An 18,619-nucleotide genomic window follows, 5' to 3' on the forward strand; every position below is an offset into this window, starting at 1 on the left:
GAAGCCAGGGTAGAGGGGACTCGCCCCTACAAGAATGAGACCCCTCCCACCAGGGTGATGGGGGCAGCTCTTATAGTTTTCCAACCAGGGAAGAGGGTTTGCCCCTGAAAGCGAAAGATACTTCCCACCTGGGTGTCCAGGGAGCTCTTATAGGACACCAGCCAAAGTAGAGCGGACCCGCCCCTCCAGGCGGAAGACACCTCGCACCTGTGTCTGGGGGTGGGGAGCTTGTATACCGCCTTAGCCTGGGTAGAGGGGATTTTTCCGTTCATGCGGGAGACCCCCTCCCACCTGGGTGTCTGCGGGAGCTTGCATACCGCCACAGCCAGGGTAGAGGGGACTCATTGCTCCAGGCGGCAGACACCTCCCACATTGGTGTCAGGGGAGCTCCTTTATCTCCGCAGCCAGGGGAGCAGGGACTCGCCCCTCCAGTCAAGAGACCCCTCTATCCAGAGTGTCAGGAGGAGCTTCTATACCGTCTGAGCCAGAATAGAGGGGACTCGCTCCTTCATGCAGGAGAAACCTTCCACCTGGGTGTCTGGAGGAGCTCATATGCCACCGCAACCAGGGTAGAGCGGACTCGCCCCATGGCGGAAGACCCTTCCCACGTGGGTGTCATTTGGAGATCATATACCTTCTGAGCCAAGGTAGAGGGGACTGGGCCCTCCAGGCAAGGGACCCCTCCCACCTGGGTATCAGGCTAGCTTTCATACCCCAGCAGCCATGTAGATGCGAGTTGCCCCACTAGGCGGGAGACCCCTCCCATCTGGGAATCGGTGATGGGGGGTGGGGTGGGGTGGGAGGACTCATGTTCCACTGCAGCCAGGGTAGAAGGGCCTCGCCCCTCCAGGCGGGAGACCCCTCCCACCTGGGTGTCAGGGGGGAGCTTGAATACCTTTGCAGCCAGGGTAGAGCAGACTGGACCCTCCAGACGGGAGACCCCTCCTACCTGAGTGTAGCGGGGAGCTCCTATACCACTGCAGCCAGGGTAGAGGGGACTCGCCTCTCCAGGCAAGAGAACCCTCCCACCTGCGTATCTGCAGGAGCTCCTATACCACAGCAGCCAAGCTAGAGGGGACTGGCTTATCCAGGCGAGGGACCCATCCCACCCGGGTGTCAGGGAGAGCTCATTTAACGCTGCAGCCTGTGTAGAGGGGACTCACCCCTCCATGCGGGAGACCCCTCCAACCTGGGTGTCAGGAAAAGCTAATATACCACTACTGCCAGGGTAGAGAAGACTCGGTCCTCCATGATGGAGGCCCCTTTTACCTGGGTGTCTGGGGGAGCTCGTATCCTGCTGCAGCCAGGGTAGAGGGGACTTGCCCCTCCAGTCGGGAGACCCCTCCCACCTGGGTGTGGAGGGGAAGTGCTCCTTTACCACTGCAGCCAGAGTAGCAGGGACTCGCCCCTCCAGGGGAGAGACGCCTCCCACCTGCATTCAGGGGAGCCCCTATACCCGCAGCCAGGGTAGATGGGAATCACCACTACAGGCTGGAGACCCCTCCCACTAGGGTTCGGGGGAGCTCATATACTGCCAGAGCCAGGGTAGAGAGTTTCACCCCTGCAGGCGGAGACCCCTCCCACCTGGTTGTCCAGGGAGCTCTTACAGAGCACCAGCCAAAGTAGAGGGGACTACTACTCCCTTGATGCGGGAGACCCCTCCCACCTGGGTTTCTGGGAGAATTTGTATACTTCCTTAGCCAGGGTAGAGGGGACTGGAAATGTGAAGCCCCTCTACTCTGGGTGTGCTGGTATATAAGCTCCCCTTGAAAACCAGGAGGAGCCTCCAGCCTGGAGGGGTGAGTCACCTCTACCCTGGCTGTGGCTGTTTTGAGCTCCCTCCGACATCAGGTATGAGGGGTCTCCCGCCATAGGGGCAAGTCCCCTCTACCCTGGCTGCAGGGGTATAGGAGCTGCCCCCAACACCCAGGTGGTAGGGGTCTCCAGAGTGGAAGGGGAGTCTCCTCTACCCTGGTTGCTGGAGTATAGAAGCTCACTGGACACCCAGGTGGGAGGGGTCTCCCGTCTGGAAGGGCGAGTCCCACTCTCCTGGCTGTGGTGTTATATGGGTAGAAAGGGGAGTAAGGGGAGCTGATGGTGCAGGGAGAGGAGGGCTCAAGGCCCAGGTTCACTGTTGGGTATCAGGATTGAGGAGCAAATCCTGGCTGAGTGAGGTCAAAGTGCCCGGGCAAGGGGTAAGGCTACCTTTTCCCAAAGGAGGCCTGCAGGGCCAAACATCCCAGTTCCAGTCTATGGTACTGGTGAGCATCCTGGGAAAGGGATCTGGAAAAGGGGCCCAGCAGGGACACTGAGAACAGGAGGGATGAAGGAGGGCACAGCATGAAGTACTGGAGGGGTGGGGTGTGGGCCAGGACTGCAGAAAGGAGCCTAGGCTTGGGACTGAGAGGAGGGCCCAGGCTAGGGGAGAGCACAGAAGGGCGGGGCTGGGCAGGAGGGGGTGGCACTAGGGTTCTGAGGTACAAGGAAGGCAAGGGGAGCAGGGAAGCCCCAGCGGGGTCCACAGTCCAAGCCCATGGAAGCACAGAGCAAGAAGGGCCCCCAGAGGCTCAAGCAAGGATGCACGCCAGGGAATGGAGAGCTAAGGGCCAGGGCATGGGCTGGGGGCTCAGGACAGTGGACAAGACTTTGGAGGGATGGCAGGGGATCCGGCAGGGAGCAGACAGGCTCCCAGCTCAGGGACACTGGCAGTTGTCAGGGTTCTGGGTGCAGGACCTAAGGCCCAGAGAGATCAAGGGGTCCAGGGGAGGAGCAGTGCTCAGTTTCCTATAAGGCACTCTGGCCCAGATGAGAATCTAGGGACAGGGACCTGGCAAAGTAGGCCTGACAAGGGAAGGATGCCAAGAGGAGGATGATGGGAGGGCATGGCGGGTGGTCTCAGTGGATACATGGGGGAGTAAGATCCAGGACCCAAGCCAGGTGCCCAGGCAAAGGACCTACCTGATGGACCATGGATGAGGGACCCATGGAGCAGGAGACCTGCAAGTGCCAGGGGAAAGCACGAGGGGAAGGGGAAGAATGACAGCACAAGAACCAGGAGATAGAGAAAAGCACAAGGGGGACCTATGGGAGCACGCTGGATGTCCCAAGCAAGGTGCTCACAGGTCAGACCTAACAGGAAGAGTCTCCATGCTAAGGCAAGTGACATGAGGAACACCGTCAGGGGCTCAGTTGAGTGCCCAGGCCTGGGGAATGGAGCACAAAGGGTGAGGGTTAGGGAGGGCAGGGTGTGGGTAGGGGCAGCATGCAAGGCCAGAGAGCAGGGGAGGGAAGGGAGGGGATCTCTCAGGGATGGGTTGGAGCAAGTCTCATGTTAACTGCCAGCCTTCAAGGTTCAGGCATTGAAAGGGACTCAGGCGAGGGGCAGGGCTGTGTTTCCCTTAGGGAGCCTTAAGGGCGCAGAGGCCAGCCAATTACTGCTCCTCTGCCCAGGTGAGTAGATCCTCAGAGAGGGACTTGGACCAAAGGAGGATCAAAAGCAGGCACTCTGAGGGGATACCTGGCATACAAAGGTTGTTGGGGGTGGTCGGTTGTCAGCCAGGACCCATTCGAGGAGCCCAAGCTAGGGAGAAGCAGGGAAAGCTAAGGGTCCCGGCTGTGCCAGGATACCACAGCACCAGTGGAACAGAGGGGAGGCACAGGATGGGGCCTGTTAAAAAGGCCTGAAACCAAAGGAAGAGAAAGGGTCCTTGAGAGGAGCGGCCAGGGGCTGAAGAAAGGAGCCAGGCCCAGTAATAGAGAGCCAAGTGCTAGCACCTGTGGCTGGGTGAATGAAAACCCATATGGATGGGGAGGGGAGGGAGGGGAGAAATTGAAGCAGCTGAGGCAGGGGGAGAAGGCTCAAGGCCCAGATCCACTGCAGGGTGTCAGTGTTCAGGAACAGGGGCCAGGCTGAGGGAGGCCAAAGAGTCCAGGCAAGGAGCAGGGCTATGTTTTCCCAAAGGGAGCCCACAGGACCAAGAGGCCAGATCAAGTCCTCTGGCCTGGGTGAGCATCCTGGGAAAGGGATCAGGAAAGCAGGCCTGGCAGAAATGACAGGAGGCCCAAAGGAGGACAAAGCCTGAAGGGTCACAGGACAGGTGTGGGTGGAGTGGGGGCTAGGATCCCAACAAGAAGCCCAGGAAAGGGACTTAGAGGAGGTCCCAGGCCAGGGGAGAGCAGGGAAGGGCAAGACCAGTAAGGTGGGGCTGCACTAGGGTACTGCAGTATAGGGAAGCAAAGGGGAGCAGGGAAGTGGCCCCAGCAAGGCGCCCTCAGACAAAGCCCAGAAAAGAAAGGAGCAAGAAGGGCCACCAGAGGCTCAAGCGAGGAGCCAGGCCAGAGAGGGAGAGCCAAGGGCCAGGCCTTGGGCAGGAGGCTCAGGACAGTGGACAAGAGTTGGGAGGGAAGGCAGGGGATCCAGCAGTGAGCAGGCAGGCTCCAGGCCCAGAGCCACTCCAAGTGTCAGGGTTCCAGGTGCAGGACCAAGCACCCAGGGAGAGCAAGGGGCCCAGACAACAGGCAGGGCTCTCTTTCCCATAGGCACAGTGGCCCAGATGAGAATCCAGGACAGGGACCTGACAAAGGAGGCCAAGGGAAGGTGGCCAGGAGGAGGGCGACAGGAGGGCATGGCGGAGGGTTGCAGTGGGTGCATGGAGGGGCAAGAGCCGGACCCAAGCTAGGTGCCCAGGCAAGGAACCCACCCGACTGACCGAGGATGAGGGACCCAAGGAGCAGGAGACCCACTAGCACCAGGGAAAAGCACAAGGGGAAGGGGAGGAAGCACTTCGCAAGGACCAGGAGGCAGAGGGAAGCGCAAGGGGCACCTAGGGGAGCCCACTGGCGGGCCCCAGCAAGGAGCCCCCAGGTCAGACCCAACATGAAGATATTCCACGCTATGCCAAGGGACATGAGGAACTGGGTCAGGGGCTCAGGCTCGTGGGCAGGGGAGAGAAGGGAGGGGATTGCACAGGGCTGGGTTGGAGCAAGTCTCATGTTAACTGCCAGCCCTCCAGGTTCAGGCACTGAAAGGGACACAGGCGAGGGGCACAGCAGTGTTTCTTATTAGGGAACATTCAAGGCTCAGAGGCCAGCCAATTCGGCTCCTCTGCCCTGGTGAGTAAATCTTCAGAGAGGGACCTGTACCAATAGAGGGGCAAAAAGTAGGTACTGTGAGGCAATATCTGGTGAGCTGGGGTTGGGTGTGGGGTCAGTGGGCAGCCAGGACCCATTTGAGAAGCCCAGGTTAGGGTGAAGCAGGGGGAACGGAGGGTCCATGCAGTGCCAGGATGCCACAGCACCAGTGGAACAGAGGGGAGGCATAGGAGGGGGCTGGTAAAAGGGGCCTGAAACCAGGGGACAGGGACAGGATCCTCAAGAAGGCAGCCAGGGGCTCAAGAAAGGAGCTGGGCCTAGTAATGCAGAGCCAAATGCTAGCACCTGGGGCTGAGTGAATGAAAAGGGACATGGATGGGAGGGGAGGGAGGGGAGGGAGGGGAGAAAGGGGAGTGGGTGGCACAGGGAGAGGAAGGATGAAGGCCCAGGTCCACTGCAGGGTCAGGGTTCAGGAGCAGTGCCCCAGATGAGGGAGACCAAAGGGCCCAGGCAAAGGGCAGGGCTATGATTTCCCAAAGGGAGGCCGCAGGACCATGATGCCAGGTGGAGTCCCCTGGCCTGGGTGAGCATCCTGGGAAGGGGATCAGGAACTCTGGCCTAGCAGAGATAGAAATGACAGGAGGGCTGAAGGAGGGCACAGCCTGAAGGGCCCCAGGATGGGTGTGGATGGGGTGGGGGCTAGAACTCCAATAAGGAGCCCAGGCAAGGGACCTAGAGGAAGTCCCAGGCCAGGGGAGAGCAGGGAAGGGCAGGGCTGCTAAGGCAGGGCTGCACTAGGTTACTGCAGTACACAGAAGCCAAGGGGAGCAGGGAAGTGGCCCCAGCGAGGGGCCCTCAGACAAAGCCCAGAAAAGCAAGGAGTAAGAAGGGCCACCAGAGGCTCAAGCGAGGAGCCAGGGCAGGGAATGGAGAGCCAAAGGCCAGGCCTTGGGCAGGGGGCTCGGGACAGTGGACAAGAGTTGGGAGGGAAGGCAGGGGATCCAGCAGGGTGCAGGCAGGCTCTAGGCCCATGGCCACTGCCAGGTGTCAAGGTTCTGGGTGCAAGGCCAAGCACTCAGGGAGAGCAGGGGTCCCAGTGAGGGGCAGGGCTCTGTTTCTCATAAGGCCCAGTGGCCCAGATGAGAATCCAGGGACAGGGACCTGGCAAAAGAGGCCAGGCAAGGGAAGGGGGCCAGAAGGAGTGCTACAGGAAGGCATGGCAGGGGGTCGCAGTGGGTGTGTGGAGGGGCAAGAGCCAGGACCTAAGCCAGGTGCCCAGGCTAGGGACCCACCTGACTGATGAAGGACTGAGAGACCCAAAGAGCAGGAGACTTGCTAGCGCCAGGGAAAAGTGCTAGGTTAAGGGGAGGAAGGGCTTCTCGAGAACCAGGAGACAGAGGGAAGCACAAGGGGCACGTAGGGGAGCTCGCTGGCAGGACCAAGCAAGGGGCCCCCAGGTCAGACCCAACATGAAGAGACTCCATGCTATGCCAAGGGACACGAGGAACTGGGTCAGGGGCTCAGGCTCACAGGCAGAGGAGGGGAGGGAGGGGATCACTCAGGGCTGGGTTGAAGCTAGTCTCATGATAACTTCCAGCCCTCAAGATTCAAGCACTGAAAGGGACGCAGGCTAGGGGCACAGTAGTGTTTCCCATTAGGGAACATTCAGGGCGCAGAGACCAACCAATTCTGCTCCTCTGCCCCTAGTGAGTAAATCCTCAGGGAGGGACCTGGACAAAAAGAGGAGCAAAATGGGGCACTGTGAGGCAATACCTGACAAGCGGAGGTTAGGTTTGGGTTTGGTGGGCAGCCAGGATCCATTCGAGAAACCCAGATTAGGGAGAAGCAGGGGGAACAGAGGGTCTGGGCAGTGCCAGAATATCACAGCACCAGTGGAACAAAGGGGAGGCACAGGAGGGTGCCAGTAAAAGGGGCATGAAACCAGGGGACAGGGACAGGGTCCCCAAGAAGGGTGGCCGGGGCCTCAAGAAAGGAGCTGGGCCTAGTAATGGAGAGCCTAGTGCTAGCACCTGGGGCTGAGTGAATGAAAAAGGACATGGATGGGGAGGACAGGGAGGGGAGGGAGGGGAGAAAGGGGAGCGAGTGGTGCAGTGGGAGGAAGGCTGAAGGCCGAGGACCACTGCAGGGTATCAGGGTTCAGGAGAAGGGCCCAGGCTGAGGGAAGCCAAAGGGCCCAGGCAAGGGGCAGAGCTGCATTTTCCCAAAGGGAGCCCAAAGGGCCACAAGGCTAGTTCAAGTCTCCTGGCCTGGGTGAGCATCCTGGGAAAGGGATCAGGAAAAGGGGACCAGCAGTGACAGGTGCTACAGGAGGGCTGAAGAAGGCATATTGTGAAGGGCCCGAGGACTTTTGTTGGTGGAGTGGGGGGCCAGGACCCCAGCAAGGAGCCCAGGCTAGGGACCTGGAGGAGGGCCCAGGCCATGGGACAGCAGGGAAGGGGGGCCCTGGCAGTAGGGCAGCACTATGGTTCTGCAGTTCAGAGAGGCCAAGGGGACCAGGGAAGCTGAGCAACTGAGGGGCCCACATTCAAACCCAGTGAAGCATAGAGAAGGAAGGGACACCAGAAGCTCATCAAGGAGCCAGGACAGGGAATGGAGAGCCAAAGGACACGGCTGGGGCAGGAGGCTCAGAACAGTGGACAGGGCTGGGGAAGAGAGGGAGCAGATGCAACAGGAGAGAGGCAGGTTCCAGTGCCAGCACCACTTCCAGGTATCAGGGTTCAAGTGCAGGACCTAGGACCCAGGGAGAGCAAGGGGACCAGGCAAGGGCATGGGCTCTATTTCTCATAAGGCACCCTGGCTCAGATTAGATTCAAGGACCAGGGACCAGGCCAAGGTGGCCTGATAAGGGACAAGGGCCAGGCAGACGGCAATGGGAGGGCATGGCACCAGGTTGCATTGGGTTTGGAGAAGGGCAAGAGCCAGGACCCAAGGCAGGGCCCCAGGCAAAGGATGGACCTGACCAACAGTGGATTAGAGACCCAAGCAGGAGGAGGCTGGTGCTCCAGGGGAAAGCAAAAGGGGAAGTAGAGGAAGGGGTGGCGCTAGGATAGGAGACAGAGGTGGTGCAAAGGGCAAGGAGGGGAGCGTGCTAGGGGGCCCAATCAAGGGGCCCCCAGGTCAGACCAACACCAAAAGATACCACGCTAAGCCACACAACAGAAAGAATGTGGTCAGGGACTCAGGTGAGCGGCCAGGCCTAGGGAGAGGAGCATGAGTGGTCAGGGTTAGGGAGGGCTGGGTTGGGATAGGGGCAGCATGCAAGGCTAGAGGGTAGGGGACGGAAGGGAGGGTATCACACATGGCAAGGTCTGCCCTAGGCCCAAGTCCACTGCCAGAGGTCAGGGTTTCAGCGGCCAAGGGGCCCAGAAGTGGTGCACGGCTGTGTTTCCCATAGGGAACATACAGGGAGCAGAAGCCAGCCAATTCTAGTCCTCTGCCCCAGGTGAGTGGATCCTGAGAGAGACACTGGATCAAAGGAGTGCCAAAGGAGGGCACTGTGAATGGATGTTTTGCTTCTGGAATTGGGGGGTGGTCGGGGGGAATCAGGACCCATTAGAGAGCCCAGGCTAGAGAGAAGCAAGTGGAGGAGAGGGTCTGTAAAGTGCCAGGATACTATAGTACAAGGGGAACTGAGGGGAGGCACAGCAGGGGTTCAAAAAAGGAGCCCAAAATCAAAGGACAGGGATAGGGAACTCGAGAAGCAAGGACCAATGCTCCAGCAAGGAACCAGGCCCAGGAACTGACAGCCAAGTGCCTTGGACAACCAAAGCCAGGGCTGCATGAAAATGGACAGGACTGGGAAGGGGAGGGAGGAGAGAAAGGTGATCGTGTGGCACAGGGATTGGAGGGCTCAAGGTCCACTGATGGGTGTCAGGGTTGGGGAACAGGGCCAGGGCTGAGGGAGACCAAAGGGCCCAGACAAGTGGCAGGGCTACATTTTCCCAAAGGGAGGCCTTAGGAACAAAAAACCAGGTCCAGTTCCCTAGCACTGGTGAAAATCCTGGAAAAAAGGATCAGGAAAAGGGGTATGGCAGGGACAGGGAAAAAAGGCATAGTGTGAAGGGCCAGAGGACCGGTGTTGCTGGGGAGGGGGCCAGAACCCCAGAAAGAAGCCCAGGTTAGGGGCCTAGAGCAGGGCCCAGGCCAGGGGAGAGCAGGGAAGGGCAGGGCCAGGTAGGAGGGCGGCACTAGGGTTTTGTAGTGCAGGGAAGCCAAGGGGAACAGGGAAGCACCCAAAGCAAGGGGCCCACAGTCCAAGCACAGGGTTGCACAGAGCAAGAAGGGGCACCAGACAGTCAAAGCGAGGAGACATGCCAGGGAATGGAGAGACAAGGGTCAGGGCTGGGGCTGGGGGCTCAGGACAGTTGACATGGAAGAGGAGGGAAGGCAGGGGAAACAGCAGTGGGGAAGCAGGCTCCAGGCGCAGGGCCATTGCCAGGTCTCAGGTTTCCAGGAGCAGGAACAGGGCCCAGGGAGAGCAAGAGGCCCAGGCTAGGTATAGGGCTCTCTGTCCCATGAGGTGTCCTTCCCAGATGAGAATCAAGGCCAGGGACCAGGCCAAGGGGGCCTGGCAAGGGATGGGGGCCAGGAGGAGGACGACAGGAGAGCATGGCGGGGGGTCACGTTGGTTGCGGAGAGGGGCAGGAGCCAGGACCCAAGCCAGGATCCCAAGCAGGGGACCAATCCCACCAAAAGAGCATTAGAAACCCAAGAAGCAGGAGGCCAGCACTCCAGGGGAAAGTGCGAGTGCAAGGAGAGGAAGGGTTGGCACTAAGATGTGGAGACAGAGGGCAGCGTAAAGGGCACCCAGTGGAGTACACTAAAGGGACCAAGCAAGGGACCCCAGGTCATACCCAATACAAAGTGACACCTCGTGATGCCACGCAACAGGAGGAATGCGGTCTGGGGCTCAGGCAAGCAGCCAGGCCCAGACACTGGAGCACAAAACGTTAGGGTTAGGGAGGGCTGGGTTGGGATAGGGGCAGCATACAAGGCTAGATGGTAGGGGAGGGAAAGGAGATGATTGCACAGGGCAAAGTCGGTGGAAAGCCCAAGTCCACTGCCAGGTGTCAAGGTTTGGAAGGCGAAGGGGGCCCAGGTGAGGGGCAGGGCTGGGTTTCCCATAGGGAGCCTTCTGGGCCCAGAGGCCAGCCAATTCCACTCCTCTGCCCCAGGTGAGTAGAACCTCACAGAGAGACCAGGACCAAAGGAGGGCCAAAGGAAGGCACTGTAAGGGGATATGTTGTGTCCAGAATTGGGGCAGGGTTGGTGGGGAGCCAGGACCCCTTCGAGGAGCCCAGGCTAGGGAGAAAGAGGGGGAGTGGAGGGTCCAGGCAGTGTCAGGATACCACAATACAAAGGGAACAGAGGGGAGGTACAGGAGTGGGCCAAACAAATGGGCCTGAAATCACGGGACAGAGACAGGATCCTCGAGAAGGGCAGCCAGGGTTTCAAGCAAGGGATGAGGCCAAGGAATGGAAAGCCAAGTGGTAGGACCTAGACTGGTGTCTCATGAAAATGGACAGGGCTGGGGAGGGGAGGGAGTATAGATATGGGAGCAGGTGGCTCAGGGAGAAGAGGGCTCAAAGACCAGGACCACTGCTGGGTGTCAGGGTTGGGGAGCAGGGCCCCAGCTGAGGGAGGCCAAAGGGCCCAGGCAAGGGGCAGGGATACATTTTCCCAAAAGGGAGCTCGAAGGGTGAAAAGGCCAGATCAAGTCCCCAGCTCTGGTGTGCACCCTAGTAAAAGGATCAGGAAAAGGGGCGTGCAGGGACAGGGACAACAGGAGGTCCAAAGTAGGGTACAGCGGAATAGGCCAGAGGATGGGTGTTGTTGAATTGGGGGCCAGGACCCCAGCAAGGAGACCAGGCTAGGGACCTAGATGTGTTCCCATGCCAGAGCAGAGCAGGGAAGGGCAGGGCTGGACAGGCGGCAGCACTAGGGTTCTGCAGGGAAGGGAAGCCATGGGAAGCAGAAAATCAGCCCAAGCAAAGTGCACAAAGTCAAATCCCAGGGATGTAGGGAACAAGAGGGCTCTTGGTAGGAGGCTCCAGGTAGGAGCCAGGCCAGGGAATGGAGAGCCAAGGGTCAAGGGCCAAGGCTGAGGCAGGGGGTTCAGGACAGTATACAGGGCTGGGGAGGGAAGGCAGGGTATCCAAGAGGCCACAGACAGGCTCGAGGCCAAGGGCCACTGCCAGGTGTCCAAGTTCTGTGTTCAGAACCAAGGTCCAAAGGAGAGCAAGGGGCCCAGGGGAGGAGCAGGGCTCTGTTCTCCTAAGGTGCACTGGTCCAGATGAGAATCCAGGGCCATTGAACGGGCAAAGGGAGACTGGCATGGGATGGGGCCCAGGAAGAGGGCAACAGGAGGGCAAGGCATGGGGTCATGGTGGGTGCAGAGAGGGGAGAGAGCCAGGACCCAAGCAAGAAGCCCAGGCAAGGGTCCCTCCTGGCCAACCAAAAATGAGGGACCCAAAGAGCAGGAGGCTCCCTGGAATGCCCAGGTTAAACAAAAGGGGATGGGGAGAAAGGGGTGATGTGAGAAGGAGGAGTCAGCTGGAAGCACAGGGCAAACCAAGCAGAGCACACTAGAGGGCCCAAAACGGAATGACACCAGGTGAAGCCACATCATGCCACAGGACTAGCCACCATCAGGGGCTAAGGCGAAGGTTCAGGGTCTGGGAGGGCTGTGTTGGGGTTGCAGCAGCATGGAAGGCTAGAGGGCAAGGGAGGGAAGGGAGGGAATGGCTCAGGGCACGGCTGGCTCAAATCACACTTCCACTGCCAGGTGTCAGGGTTCTGGTGGCAATGGGGATCAGGTGAGGGGAAGGGCTGTGTTTCCATAGGGAGATTTCAGTACATAGAGGCCAGGCAATTTCATTTCTCTGCCCTAGGTGAGTAGATCCTCAGATAAGGAATAGAACCAAAGGAGGGTCAAAAAAGGGACTGTGAGGAAATACCTTTCCTCTGGATGTGGTGGAGGGGTTTGGGCTGGGGCAGGGGTCTCAGGTAAGTGGATGAGGATGGGGAGGGAAGGCAGGGAATCCAGCAGGGAGGAGGCATGCCCCAAGCCCAGGGTCACTGCCAGGTTTCAGGGTTCTGGGGGCAGGACAAAGGGCCCAGATAGAGCAAATACAAAGGTCAGGTGCAGGGCTCTGTTTCCTATAAGGCACACTGCCACAGATGAGAATCCAGGGCCAGGGACTGGGCAGAGGTGGCTTCAAGGGAAGGGGGCCAGGAGGAGGGTGACAGGAGGGCTCAATGCGAGCTCACAGGGGTGTGGAGAGGGGCGAGAGCCAGGAACCAAGCAAGGAGTCCAGGCAAGGGACCGACCATACCCACGATGATGAGAGACCCAAGAAGCAGAGGACCGCTTGAGGGGAAAGCAGGAAAGGGGAGGAAGGGGCGATGGGAGGATGAAGAGACAGCGGGCAGGCAGGCGGCCCAAGGGGCACCAAGGGGAGTGAGGTAGGGGGCACAAGAAACAGGCCCCCTGCGTCCGGCCCCACAAGAAGCAATGCCAGGCAAAGCCATGGGACACTACTGCACATGAGTAACGAACCCAGTCAAGGGCCCAGGCAAGGAGCCAGGCCCGGGGACTGGAGCAAAAAGGGTCAGGGTTCTGGAGGGCTGGGTTGGAGTAGGGGCAGCATGTAAGATAAGAGGGCAGGGGAGGTAAGGGAAGGGATCAAGCACAGCAAGGTCCACACAAGGCCCACGTCCGCTGCCAGGTGTCAGGGTTTGGGCAGCCAAAGGGGCCCAGGCGAGGGGCAGGGCTCTGTTTCCCATAGCAGGCTTCAGGGTACGGAGGCAAGCCAGTTCTACTCCTCTGCCCCAGGTAAGTAGATCCTCAGGGAGGCACCTGGACCAGAACAGGGCTGGGGAGGGTAGAGAGAGGAGAGAGGGGAGCTGGTGGCACACAGGGAGGAAGGCTTAAGGGCCAAGTCCACGGCTAGGTGTCAGGGTTGGGGACTAGGACACTGGCTGAAGGACACCAAAAGGCCCAGACAAGGGTCAGGGCTACTTTTTCCCCTAGGGAGTCAGGAGGGCCAAGAAGCCAGGTCCACTCCCCTGGCCTGGGTGTGAATCCTGGGAAAGGGATCAAGAAAGGGGGCTTGGCAGGGACAGGAATGAAAGGAGGGCCAAAGGAGGGCACAGCGGGAAGAGCTGGAGGACTGGTGCTGGTGGGGTAGGACCTGGACCCCAGCAAGGAGCCCAGGTTGGGGAACTAGAGGATTGCCCACACCAAAGGAGAACAGGGAAGGGCAGGGCTTGGAAGGCAGATGGCACTAGTGGACTGCAGTACAGGAACACTAAGGGGAGAGGGGAAGCAGCCCAAGCAAGGGGCCTTCAGTCAACGCCCAGGCATGCTCTGGGCAACAAGGGCCACCAGAGGCTCAAGCAAGGAGTCAGGACAGGGAATGGAGAGCCAAGGGCTGGGGCTGGGGCAGGGAGCTCAGGACAGTGGACAAGACTTGGGTGGGAAGGCAGGGGATCCAACAGGGGCAGTCAGGTCCAGGCCCAGGGCCATTGCCAGGTGTCAGGGTTCTGGGTGCAGGTGAGGGGCAGGGCTCTGTTTCCCATAAGGCTCTCTGGCCCATATTAGAATCCAGGGCTGGGGACCTGGCAAAAGAGGCCTGGCAAGGGAAGGAGGACAGGAGCAGGGTGACTGGAGTGCACGGCAGGGGGGTCATGGTAGGTGCTCAGAGGGGCGAAACCCAGGACCCAAGCCAGGAGCCCAGGAAAGGGACCCAAACTATCTACCATAGATAAGAGACCCAAGGCAAAGGAGACCCCACAAGCGCCAGGGGAATTCACGAGGGGAAGGTGAAAAGGGTTTGCACGAGGAACAGAAGACAGAGAAAAGCACAATGAGCACCTAGGGGAGCCCGCAAGCAAGGGACCCCCGGGTCAGACCCAACACGAAGAGATTCCATGCTACTTCAAGGGACATGAGGAATGTGGTGAGGGGCTCAGGTGAGCAGCCAGGCCCTGGGACTCGAGGGCAACGGACCAGGGTTAGTGAGGGCAGTGTTGGGGTAGGGGCAGCACGGATGTGAAAGGGCAGTGGAGGGAAGGGAGGGGATCTCTCAGGGCTGGTTTGGAACAAGTACCATGTTAACTCCCAGTCTCAAGATTCAGGCAGAAATGGGGACAAAGGAGAGGGGCAGTGCTGTGTCTCCCATAGGGAGCATTCAGGGTGCAGAGTACAGCCAATTCCACTCCTCTACACCAGTTGTCTACATCCTCAGAGAGGGATCTGGACCAAAGGAATAGCAATAGAGGGCACTGTGAGGGGCTCTCTGATGTGTGGTGGTTGGGTCGGTGGGCAGGCAGGACCCATACAAGAAGCCCAGGCTAGGAAGAAGCAGAAGGAGTGGAGGGTCTAGGCAGTGCCAGGATACCACAGCACCAGGGGAACAGAGAGGACACACAGGAGGGGGTTGGTAAAAGGTACCTGAAACCAAGGAACAGGGACAGGGTCCTCGAGAAGGGTGGCCAGGGACTCAAGCAAGGAGCTGGGCCTAGAAATGGAGAGCCAAGTGCTAGAACCTAGTCCTGGGTGAATGAAAAGAAACATGTATGGGGAGGGGAGGGAGTGGAGAAAGAGCAGTGGGTGGCACAGTGGGAGCAAGGCTGAAGCCCAGGTCCACTGCAGGGTATCAGTGTTCAGGAGCAGGGCCCGGGCTGAGGGAGGCCAAAGGGCACAGGCAAGGGGTAGGGCTACATTTTCCCAAAGGGAGCTCACAGGGCAAAGAAGCCAGGTCAAGTCCCCTGGCCCAGGTGAGCATCCTGGAAAGGGGATCAGGAAAGCGGGCCTGGCAGAGACAGAAACTAGGAAGGCCAAAGGAAGGCATAGCCTGAAGGGCTGCATGATGGGTGTGGGTGGGGTGGGGGCTAGGACTCCAGCAAGGAGCCCAAGCAAGGGACCTAGAGGAGAGCTCAGGCCAGGGGAGAGCAGGGAAGGGTCCGGCCGATAAGCCAGGTCTGCACTAGGGTACTGAAATACAGGGAAGCCAAGGAAAGAAGGGAAGTGGCCCCAGCGAGAGGCCCTCAGACAAAGCCCAGAAAAGCATAGAGCAAGAAGGGTCACCAGAGGCTCAAGTGAGGAGCCAGACCAAGGAATGAAGAGACAAGGACCAGGGCTTGGGCAGGGGGCTCAGGACAGTGGACAAGACTTGGGAGGGAAGGCAGGGGATCCAGCAGGGCACAGGCAGGCTCCAGGCCCAGGGCCACTGCTAGGTGTCAGGGTTCCACTTGAAGGAACAAGCATCCAGGGAGAGCAATGGGGCCTAGTTGAGGGGCAGGGCTCTGTTTCCCGTAAGGTGCCCTGGCCCAGATGAAAATCTAGGGCTAGGGACCTGGCAAAAGGAGATCTGGCAAGGGAAGGGGGCCAGGAGGAGGGCAAAGTGATGGCACGGGGGGGGGGGGGTCACAGTGGGTGCACAGAGAGGCAAGAGCAAGGACCCAAGTCAGGAGCACAGGCAAGGGACCCCTGGACCGACCCAGAATGAAGGATCAGGAGACCCACGAGTGCCAGGGAAAAAGCACAAGGTGAAGGTTAGGAAGGGCTGCAGGAGGACCAGGAGACAGAGGGAAGCACAAAGGGCAGCTAGGGGACCACGCTGGCAGGCCCAAGCAAGGGTCCCCAGGTCAGACCCAATAGGAAGAGAATCCATGCTACATCAAGGGACATGAGGAATGTGATAATGGGATCAGGTGAGTGGCCAGGCCCTGGGACTTGAGTGCAAATGTCAGGGTTAGGGAAGGCTGGGTTGGGGTGGGGCAGCATGCAAGGCAAGAGGGCAGTGGAGGGAAGGGAGGGTATCTCTCAGGGCTGGGTTGGAGCAAGTCACATGTTAACTGCCAGGCATCAAGGTTCAGGCAGCAAAGGGGACACAGGCGAGTGGCAGGGCTGTGTTTCTGATAGGGAGCATTCAGGGCGCAGAGCCTAGCCAATTCCACTCCTCTGCCCCAGGATCCTGGACCAAAGGAGGGGCAAAAGCGGGCACTGTTAGGGGATACCAGTGGTACAGAGGTTGGGGTGTGGTCAGTGGGTAGCCAGGACCTATTTGAAGAACCCAAGCTAGAAAGAAGCAGTGGGAGCAGAGGGTCCCGGCAGTGCCAGGATACCACACCATAAGGGGAACAATGGTGAGTCACAGGAGTTGGCTGGTAAAAGGGACCTTAGCCAGGGTAGAGGGGAATAGCCCCTCAAGGCGGGAGACCCTGCCTACCTGGGTATGGCAGGGGTAGGGGGCCTCATATACAGCTGCAGCCAGGGTAGCAGGGTCTGGCCCCTCCATGCAGAGACCTCTTTCACCTGGGTGTCAGGGGGAACTCGTATTCTGCTGCAGACAGGGGACAGGGGACTCACCCCTCCAGGCAAGAGACCTCTCCCAACTGAGTGGAAGTGAGGCTCTTACTCAGCTGCAGCCAGGGTAGCAGGGACTCGCCCATCCATGCGGAAGACCCCTTTCACCTGGTTTTCAGGGGTATCTCCTATCCTGCTGCAGCCAGGGTAGAAGGTACTTGCCCCTCAAGGCAAGAGACCCCTCCCATCTGGGTGTCAGGGGGAGCTCCTATATCTCCACAGCTAAGGTGGAGAGGATTCACCCCTCCAGGTGGGAATCACCTCCCACCTGGGTGTCAAGGGGAGCTCCTATAAGGCCAGAGGCAGGGGGCCTAGGCAACTCTAACCTCCAGGCAGGAGACTCCTCCCACCTGAGTGTCCAGGAGAGATCCTATACAGCAGCAGCCAGGGTAGAGGGGACTTGCCCCTCCAGACAGGAGATCCCTTCCACCTAGGTGTCACAGGGAGCTTGTATCCCACATTATCCAGGGTAGAGGGGACTCGCCCCTCCAGATGGGTGTTCAAGGGGAGCTCCTATATCACCACAGGCATGGTAGAGGGAACTCGGCACTCCAGGCATGAGGCCCCTTCCACCTGGGTGTCTGCGGGAGCTCTTATACTGCCAAAGGCAGGGTAGAGGGGACTCTACCCTCCAGGCAGCGGACTTCTCACACTTGGTTGTCATGGGAGCTCCTATACTACAGAAGCCAGGATAGAGGGGACTAGTCCCTCCAGGCAGGAGACTCCTCCTACCTGGGTGTCAGGGGGGAGCTAATATACCACTGCAGTTAGGTTAGAGGGTACTTGCCCCTTCAGGCGGAGACTCCTCCCACTTGGGTGTCTGGGGGATCTCTTATACAGCTGCAGCCATGGTAGAGCAGACTTGCCCCTCCAGGAGGAAGACCCCTCAAACCTTAGTGTCAGGGGAAACTCCTATACTGCTACAGCCAGGGTAGAGGGAAATGGCTCCTCCAGGGGAGAGACCCTTCCCAAATGGTGTTGGAGCGAGCTTGTATTCCCCCTTACCCAGTGTAGAGGTGACTTATCCCTCCAGGCGTGAGACCCCTCCCACCTGGGTTCCTGGGGGGAGAGGTCCTATACAGCTGCAGCCAGGGTAGCAGGGACTCGCCACTCCAGACTAGAGTGGGTTTCTGGGGGAATTCTTATACCTCCGCAGGCAGGGTACAGGGGACTCGTCCCTGCAGGCGGGAGACCTCTCCCACCTGGGTGTGGGGGGAGCTAGTATACTGCCCCAACCGAGGTAGAGGTGACTTGCACCTCCAGGTGGGAGACCCCTCGCACATGGGTGTCCGGGGAGCTCCTATACCACCAGACAGGCTAGAGGAAACTCGCCACTCCATGCCAGAGACCCCTCCCACCTGGGTGTCCTGGGGGTGCTCATATACCACCACAGCCAGGCTTGCAGGGAGTCGTCCCTCCAGGCGAGAGACCCCGCCCACCTGGGTGTCAGGGAGCTAGTATACGGCCCCAACCAGGGTAGAGGCGACTCGCCCCTCCAAGCCGGAGACCCCTCCCTCCTGGGTGTCGGAGGGGGCTCTTATACCCCCGCAGCGAGGGTAGAGGGGGTTTGCCCCTCCAGGCAGGAGACCCCTACCATCTGGGTGTGTGTGAGGGAGCTCCTATACCGCTGCATTCAGGCTAGAAGGGACTCCCCTATCCAGGCAGAAGACCCCTCCCACCTGGGTGTCAGCTGGGGCTCATATATCGCAGCAGCCAATGTAGCAGGGACTCGCCCCTCCACTCGGGAGACCCCTCCTACCTGGGTGTCAGGTGGAGCATAATTACCACAGCAGCCAGGGTAGAGGGGACTCACCCCTCCAGGTGGAAGACCCCTCCCATCTGGGTGTTGTGTGGGGGCTCATATACTGCCGCAGCCAGAGTAGAAGGGACTCGCCCCACCAGTAGGGAGAAGGCTCCTACCTCGGTTTCAGGGAGAGCTCAATTACCGCAGCAGCCAGGATAGAGGGGAATTGCCCCTACAGGTGGGAGATCCCTCCCACCTGGGTGTCCTGGGAGCTCTTATATGGCACCAGCCAAAACAGAGAAGACTCGCCTCTCCAGGCGGGAGACCCCTCCCACCTAGGTGTTGGGGGAGCTCATGTACTGCTGCAGCAAGGGTAGAGGGGACTAGCCCCT

At 59.5% G+C, this 18,619-nt stretch overlaps 1 protein-coding gene and 1 gene segment (V, D, J or C); both read left to right on the forward strand.

Moving 5' to 3' along the window:
* Window positions 1-18,619, forward strand: part of LOC107159025 (immunoglobulin lambda-1 light chain-like) — a 738,922-nt gene that overhangs the window by 514,615 nt on the left and 205,688 nt on the right. The window contains exon 3 of one of the 39 annotated variants that reach the window (XM_048785802.1): window positions 2,009-2,017. The exons of the other annotated variants lie outside the window; for them this stretch is intronic. Coding sequence (XP_048641759.1) covers window positions 2,009-2,017 — 9 coding nt within the window. The remainder of the gene's footprint in view (window positions 1-2,008; window positions 2,018-18,619) is intronic. 39 annotated transcript variants of the gene reach the window in all.
* The window catches only part of LOC107159024, a 587,419-nt gene that overhangs the window by 368,739 nt on the left and 200,061 nt on the right, over window positions 1-18,619 (forward strand).

The sequence above is a fragment of the Marmota marmota genome, unplaced genomic scaffold (genome assembly GCF_001458135.2).
Source record: "Marmota marmota marmota unplaced genomic scaffold, marMar, whole genome shotgun sequence".
Taxonomy (NCBI): Eukaryota; Metazoa; Chordata; class Mammalia; order Rodentia; family Sciuridae; genus Marmota; species Marmota marmota.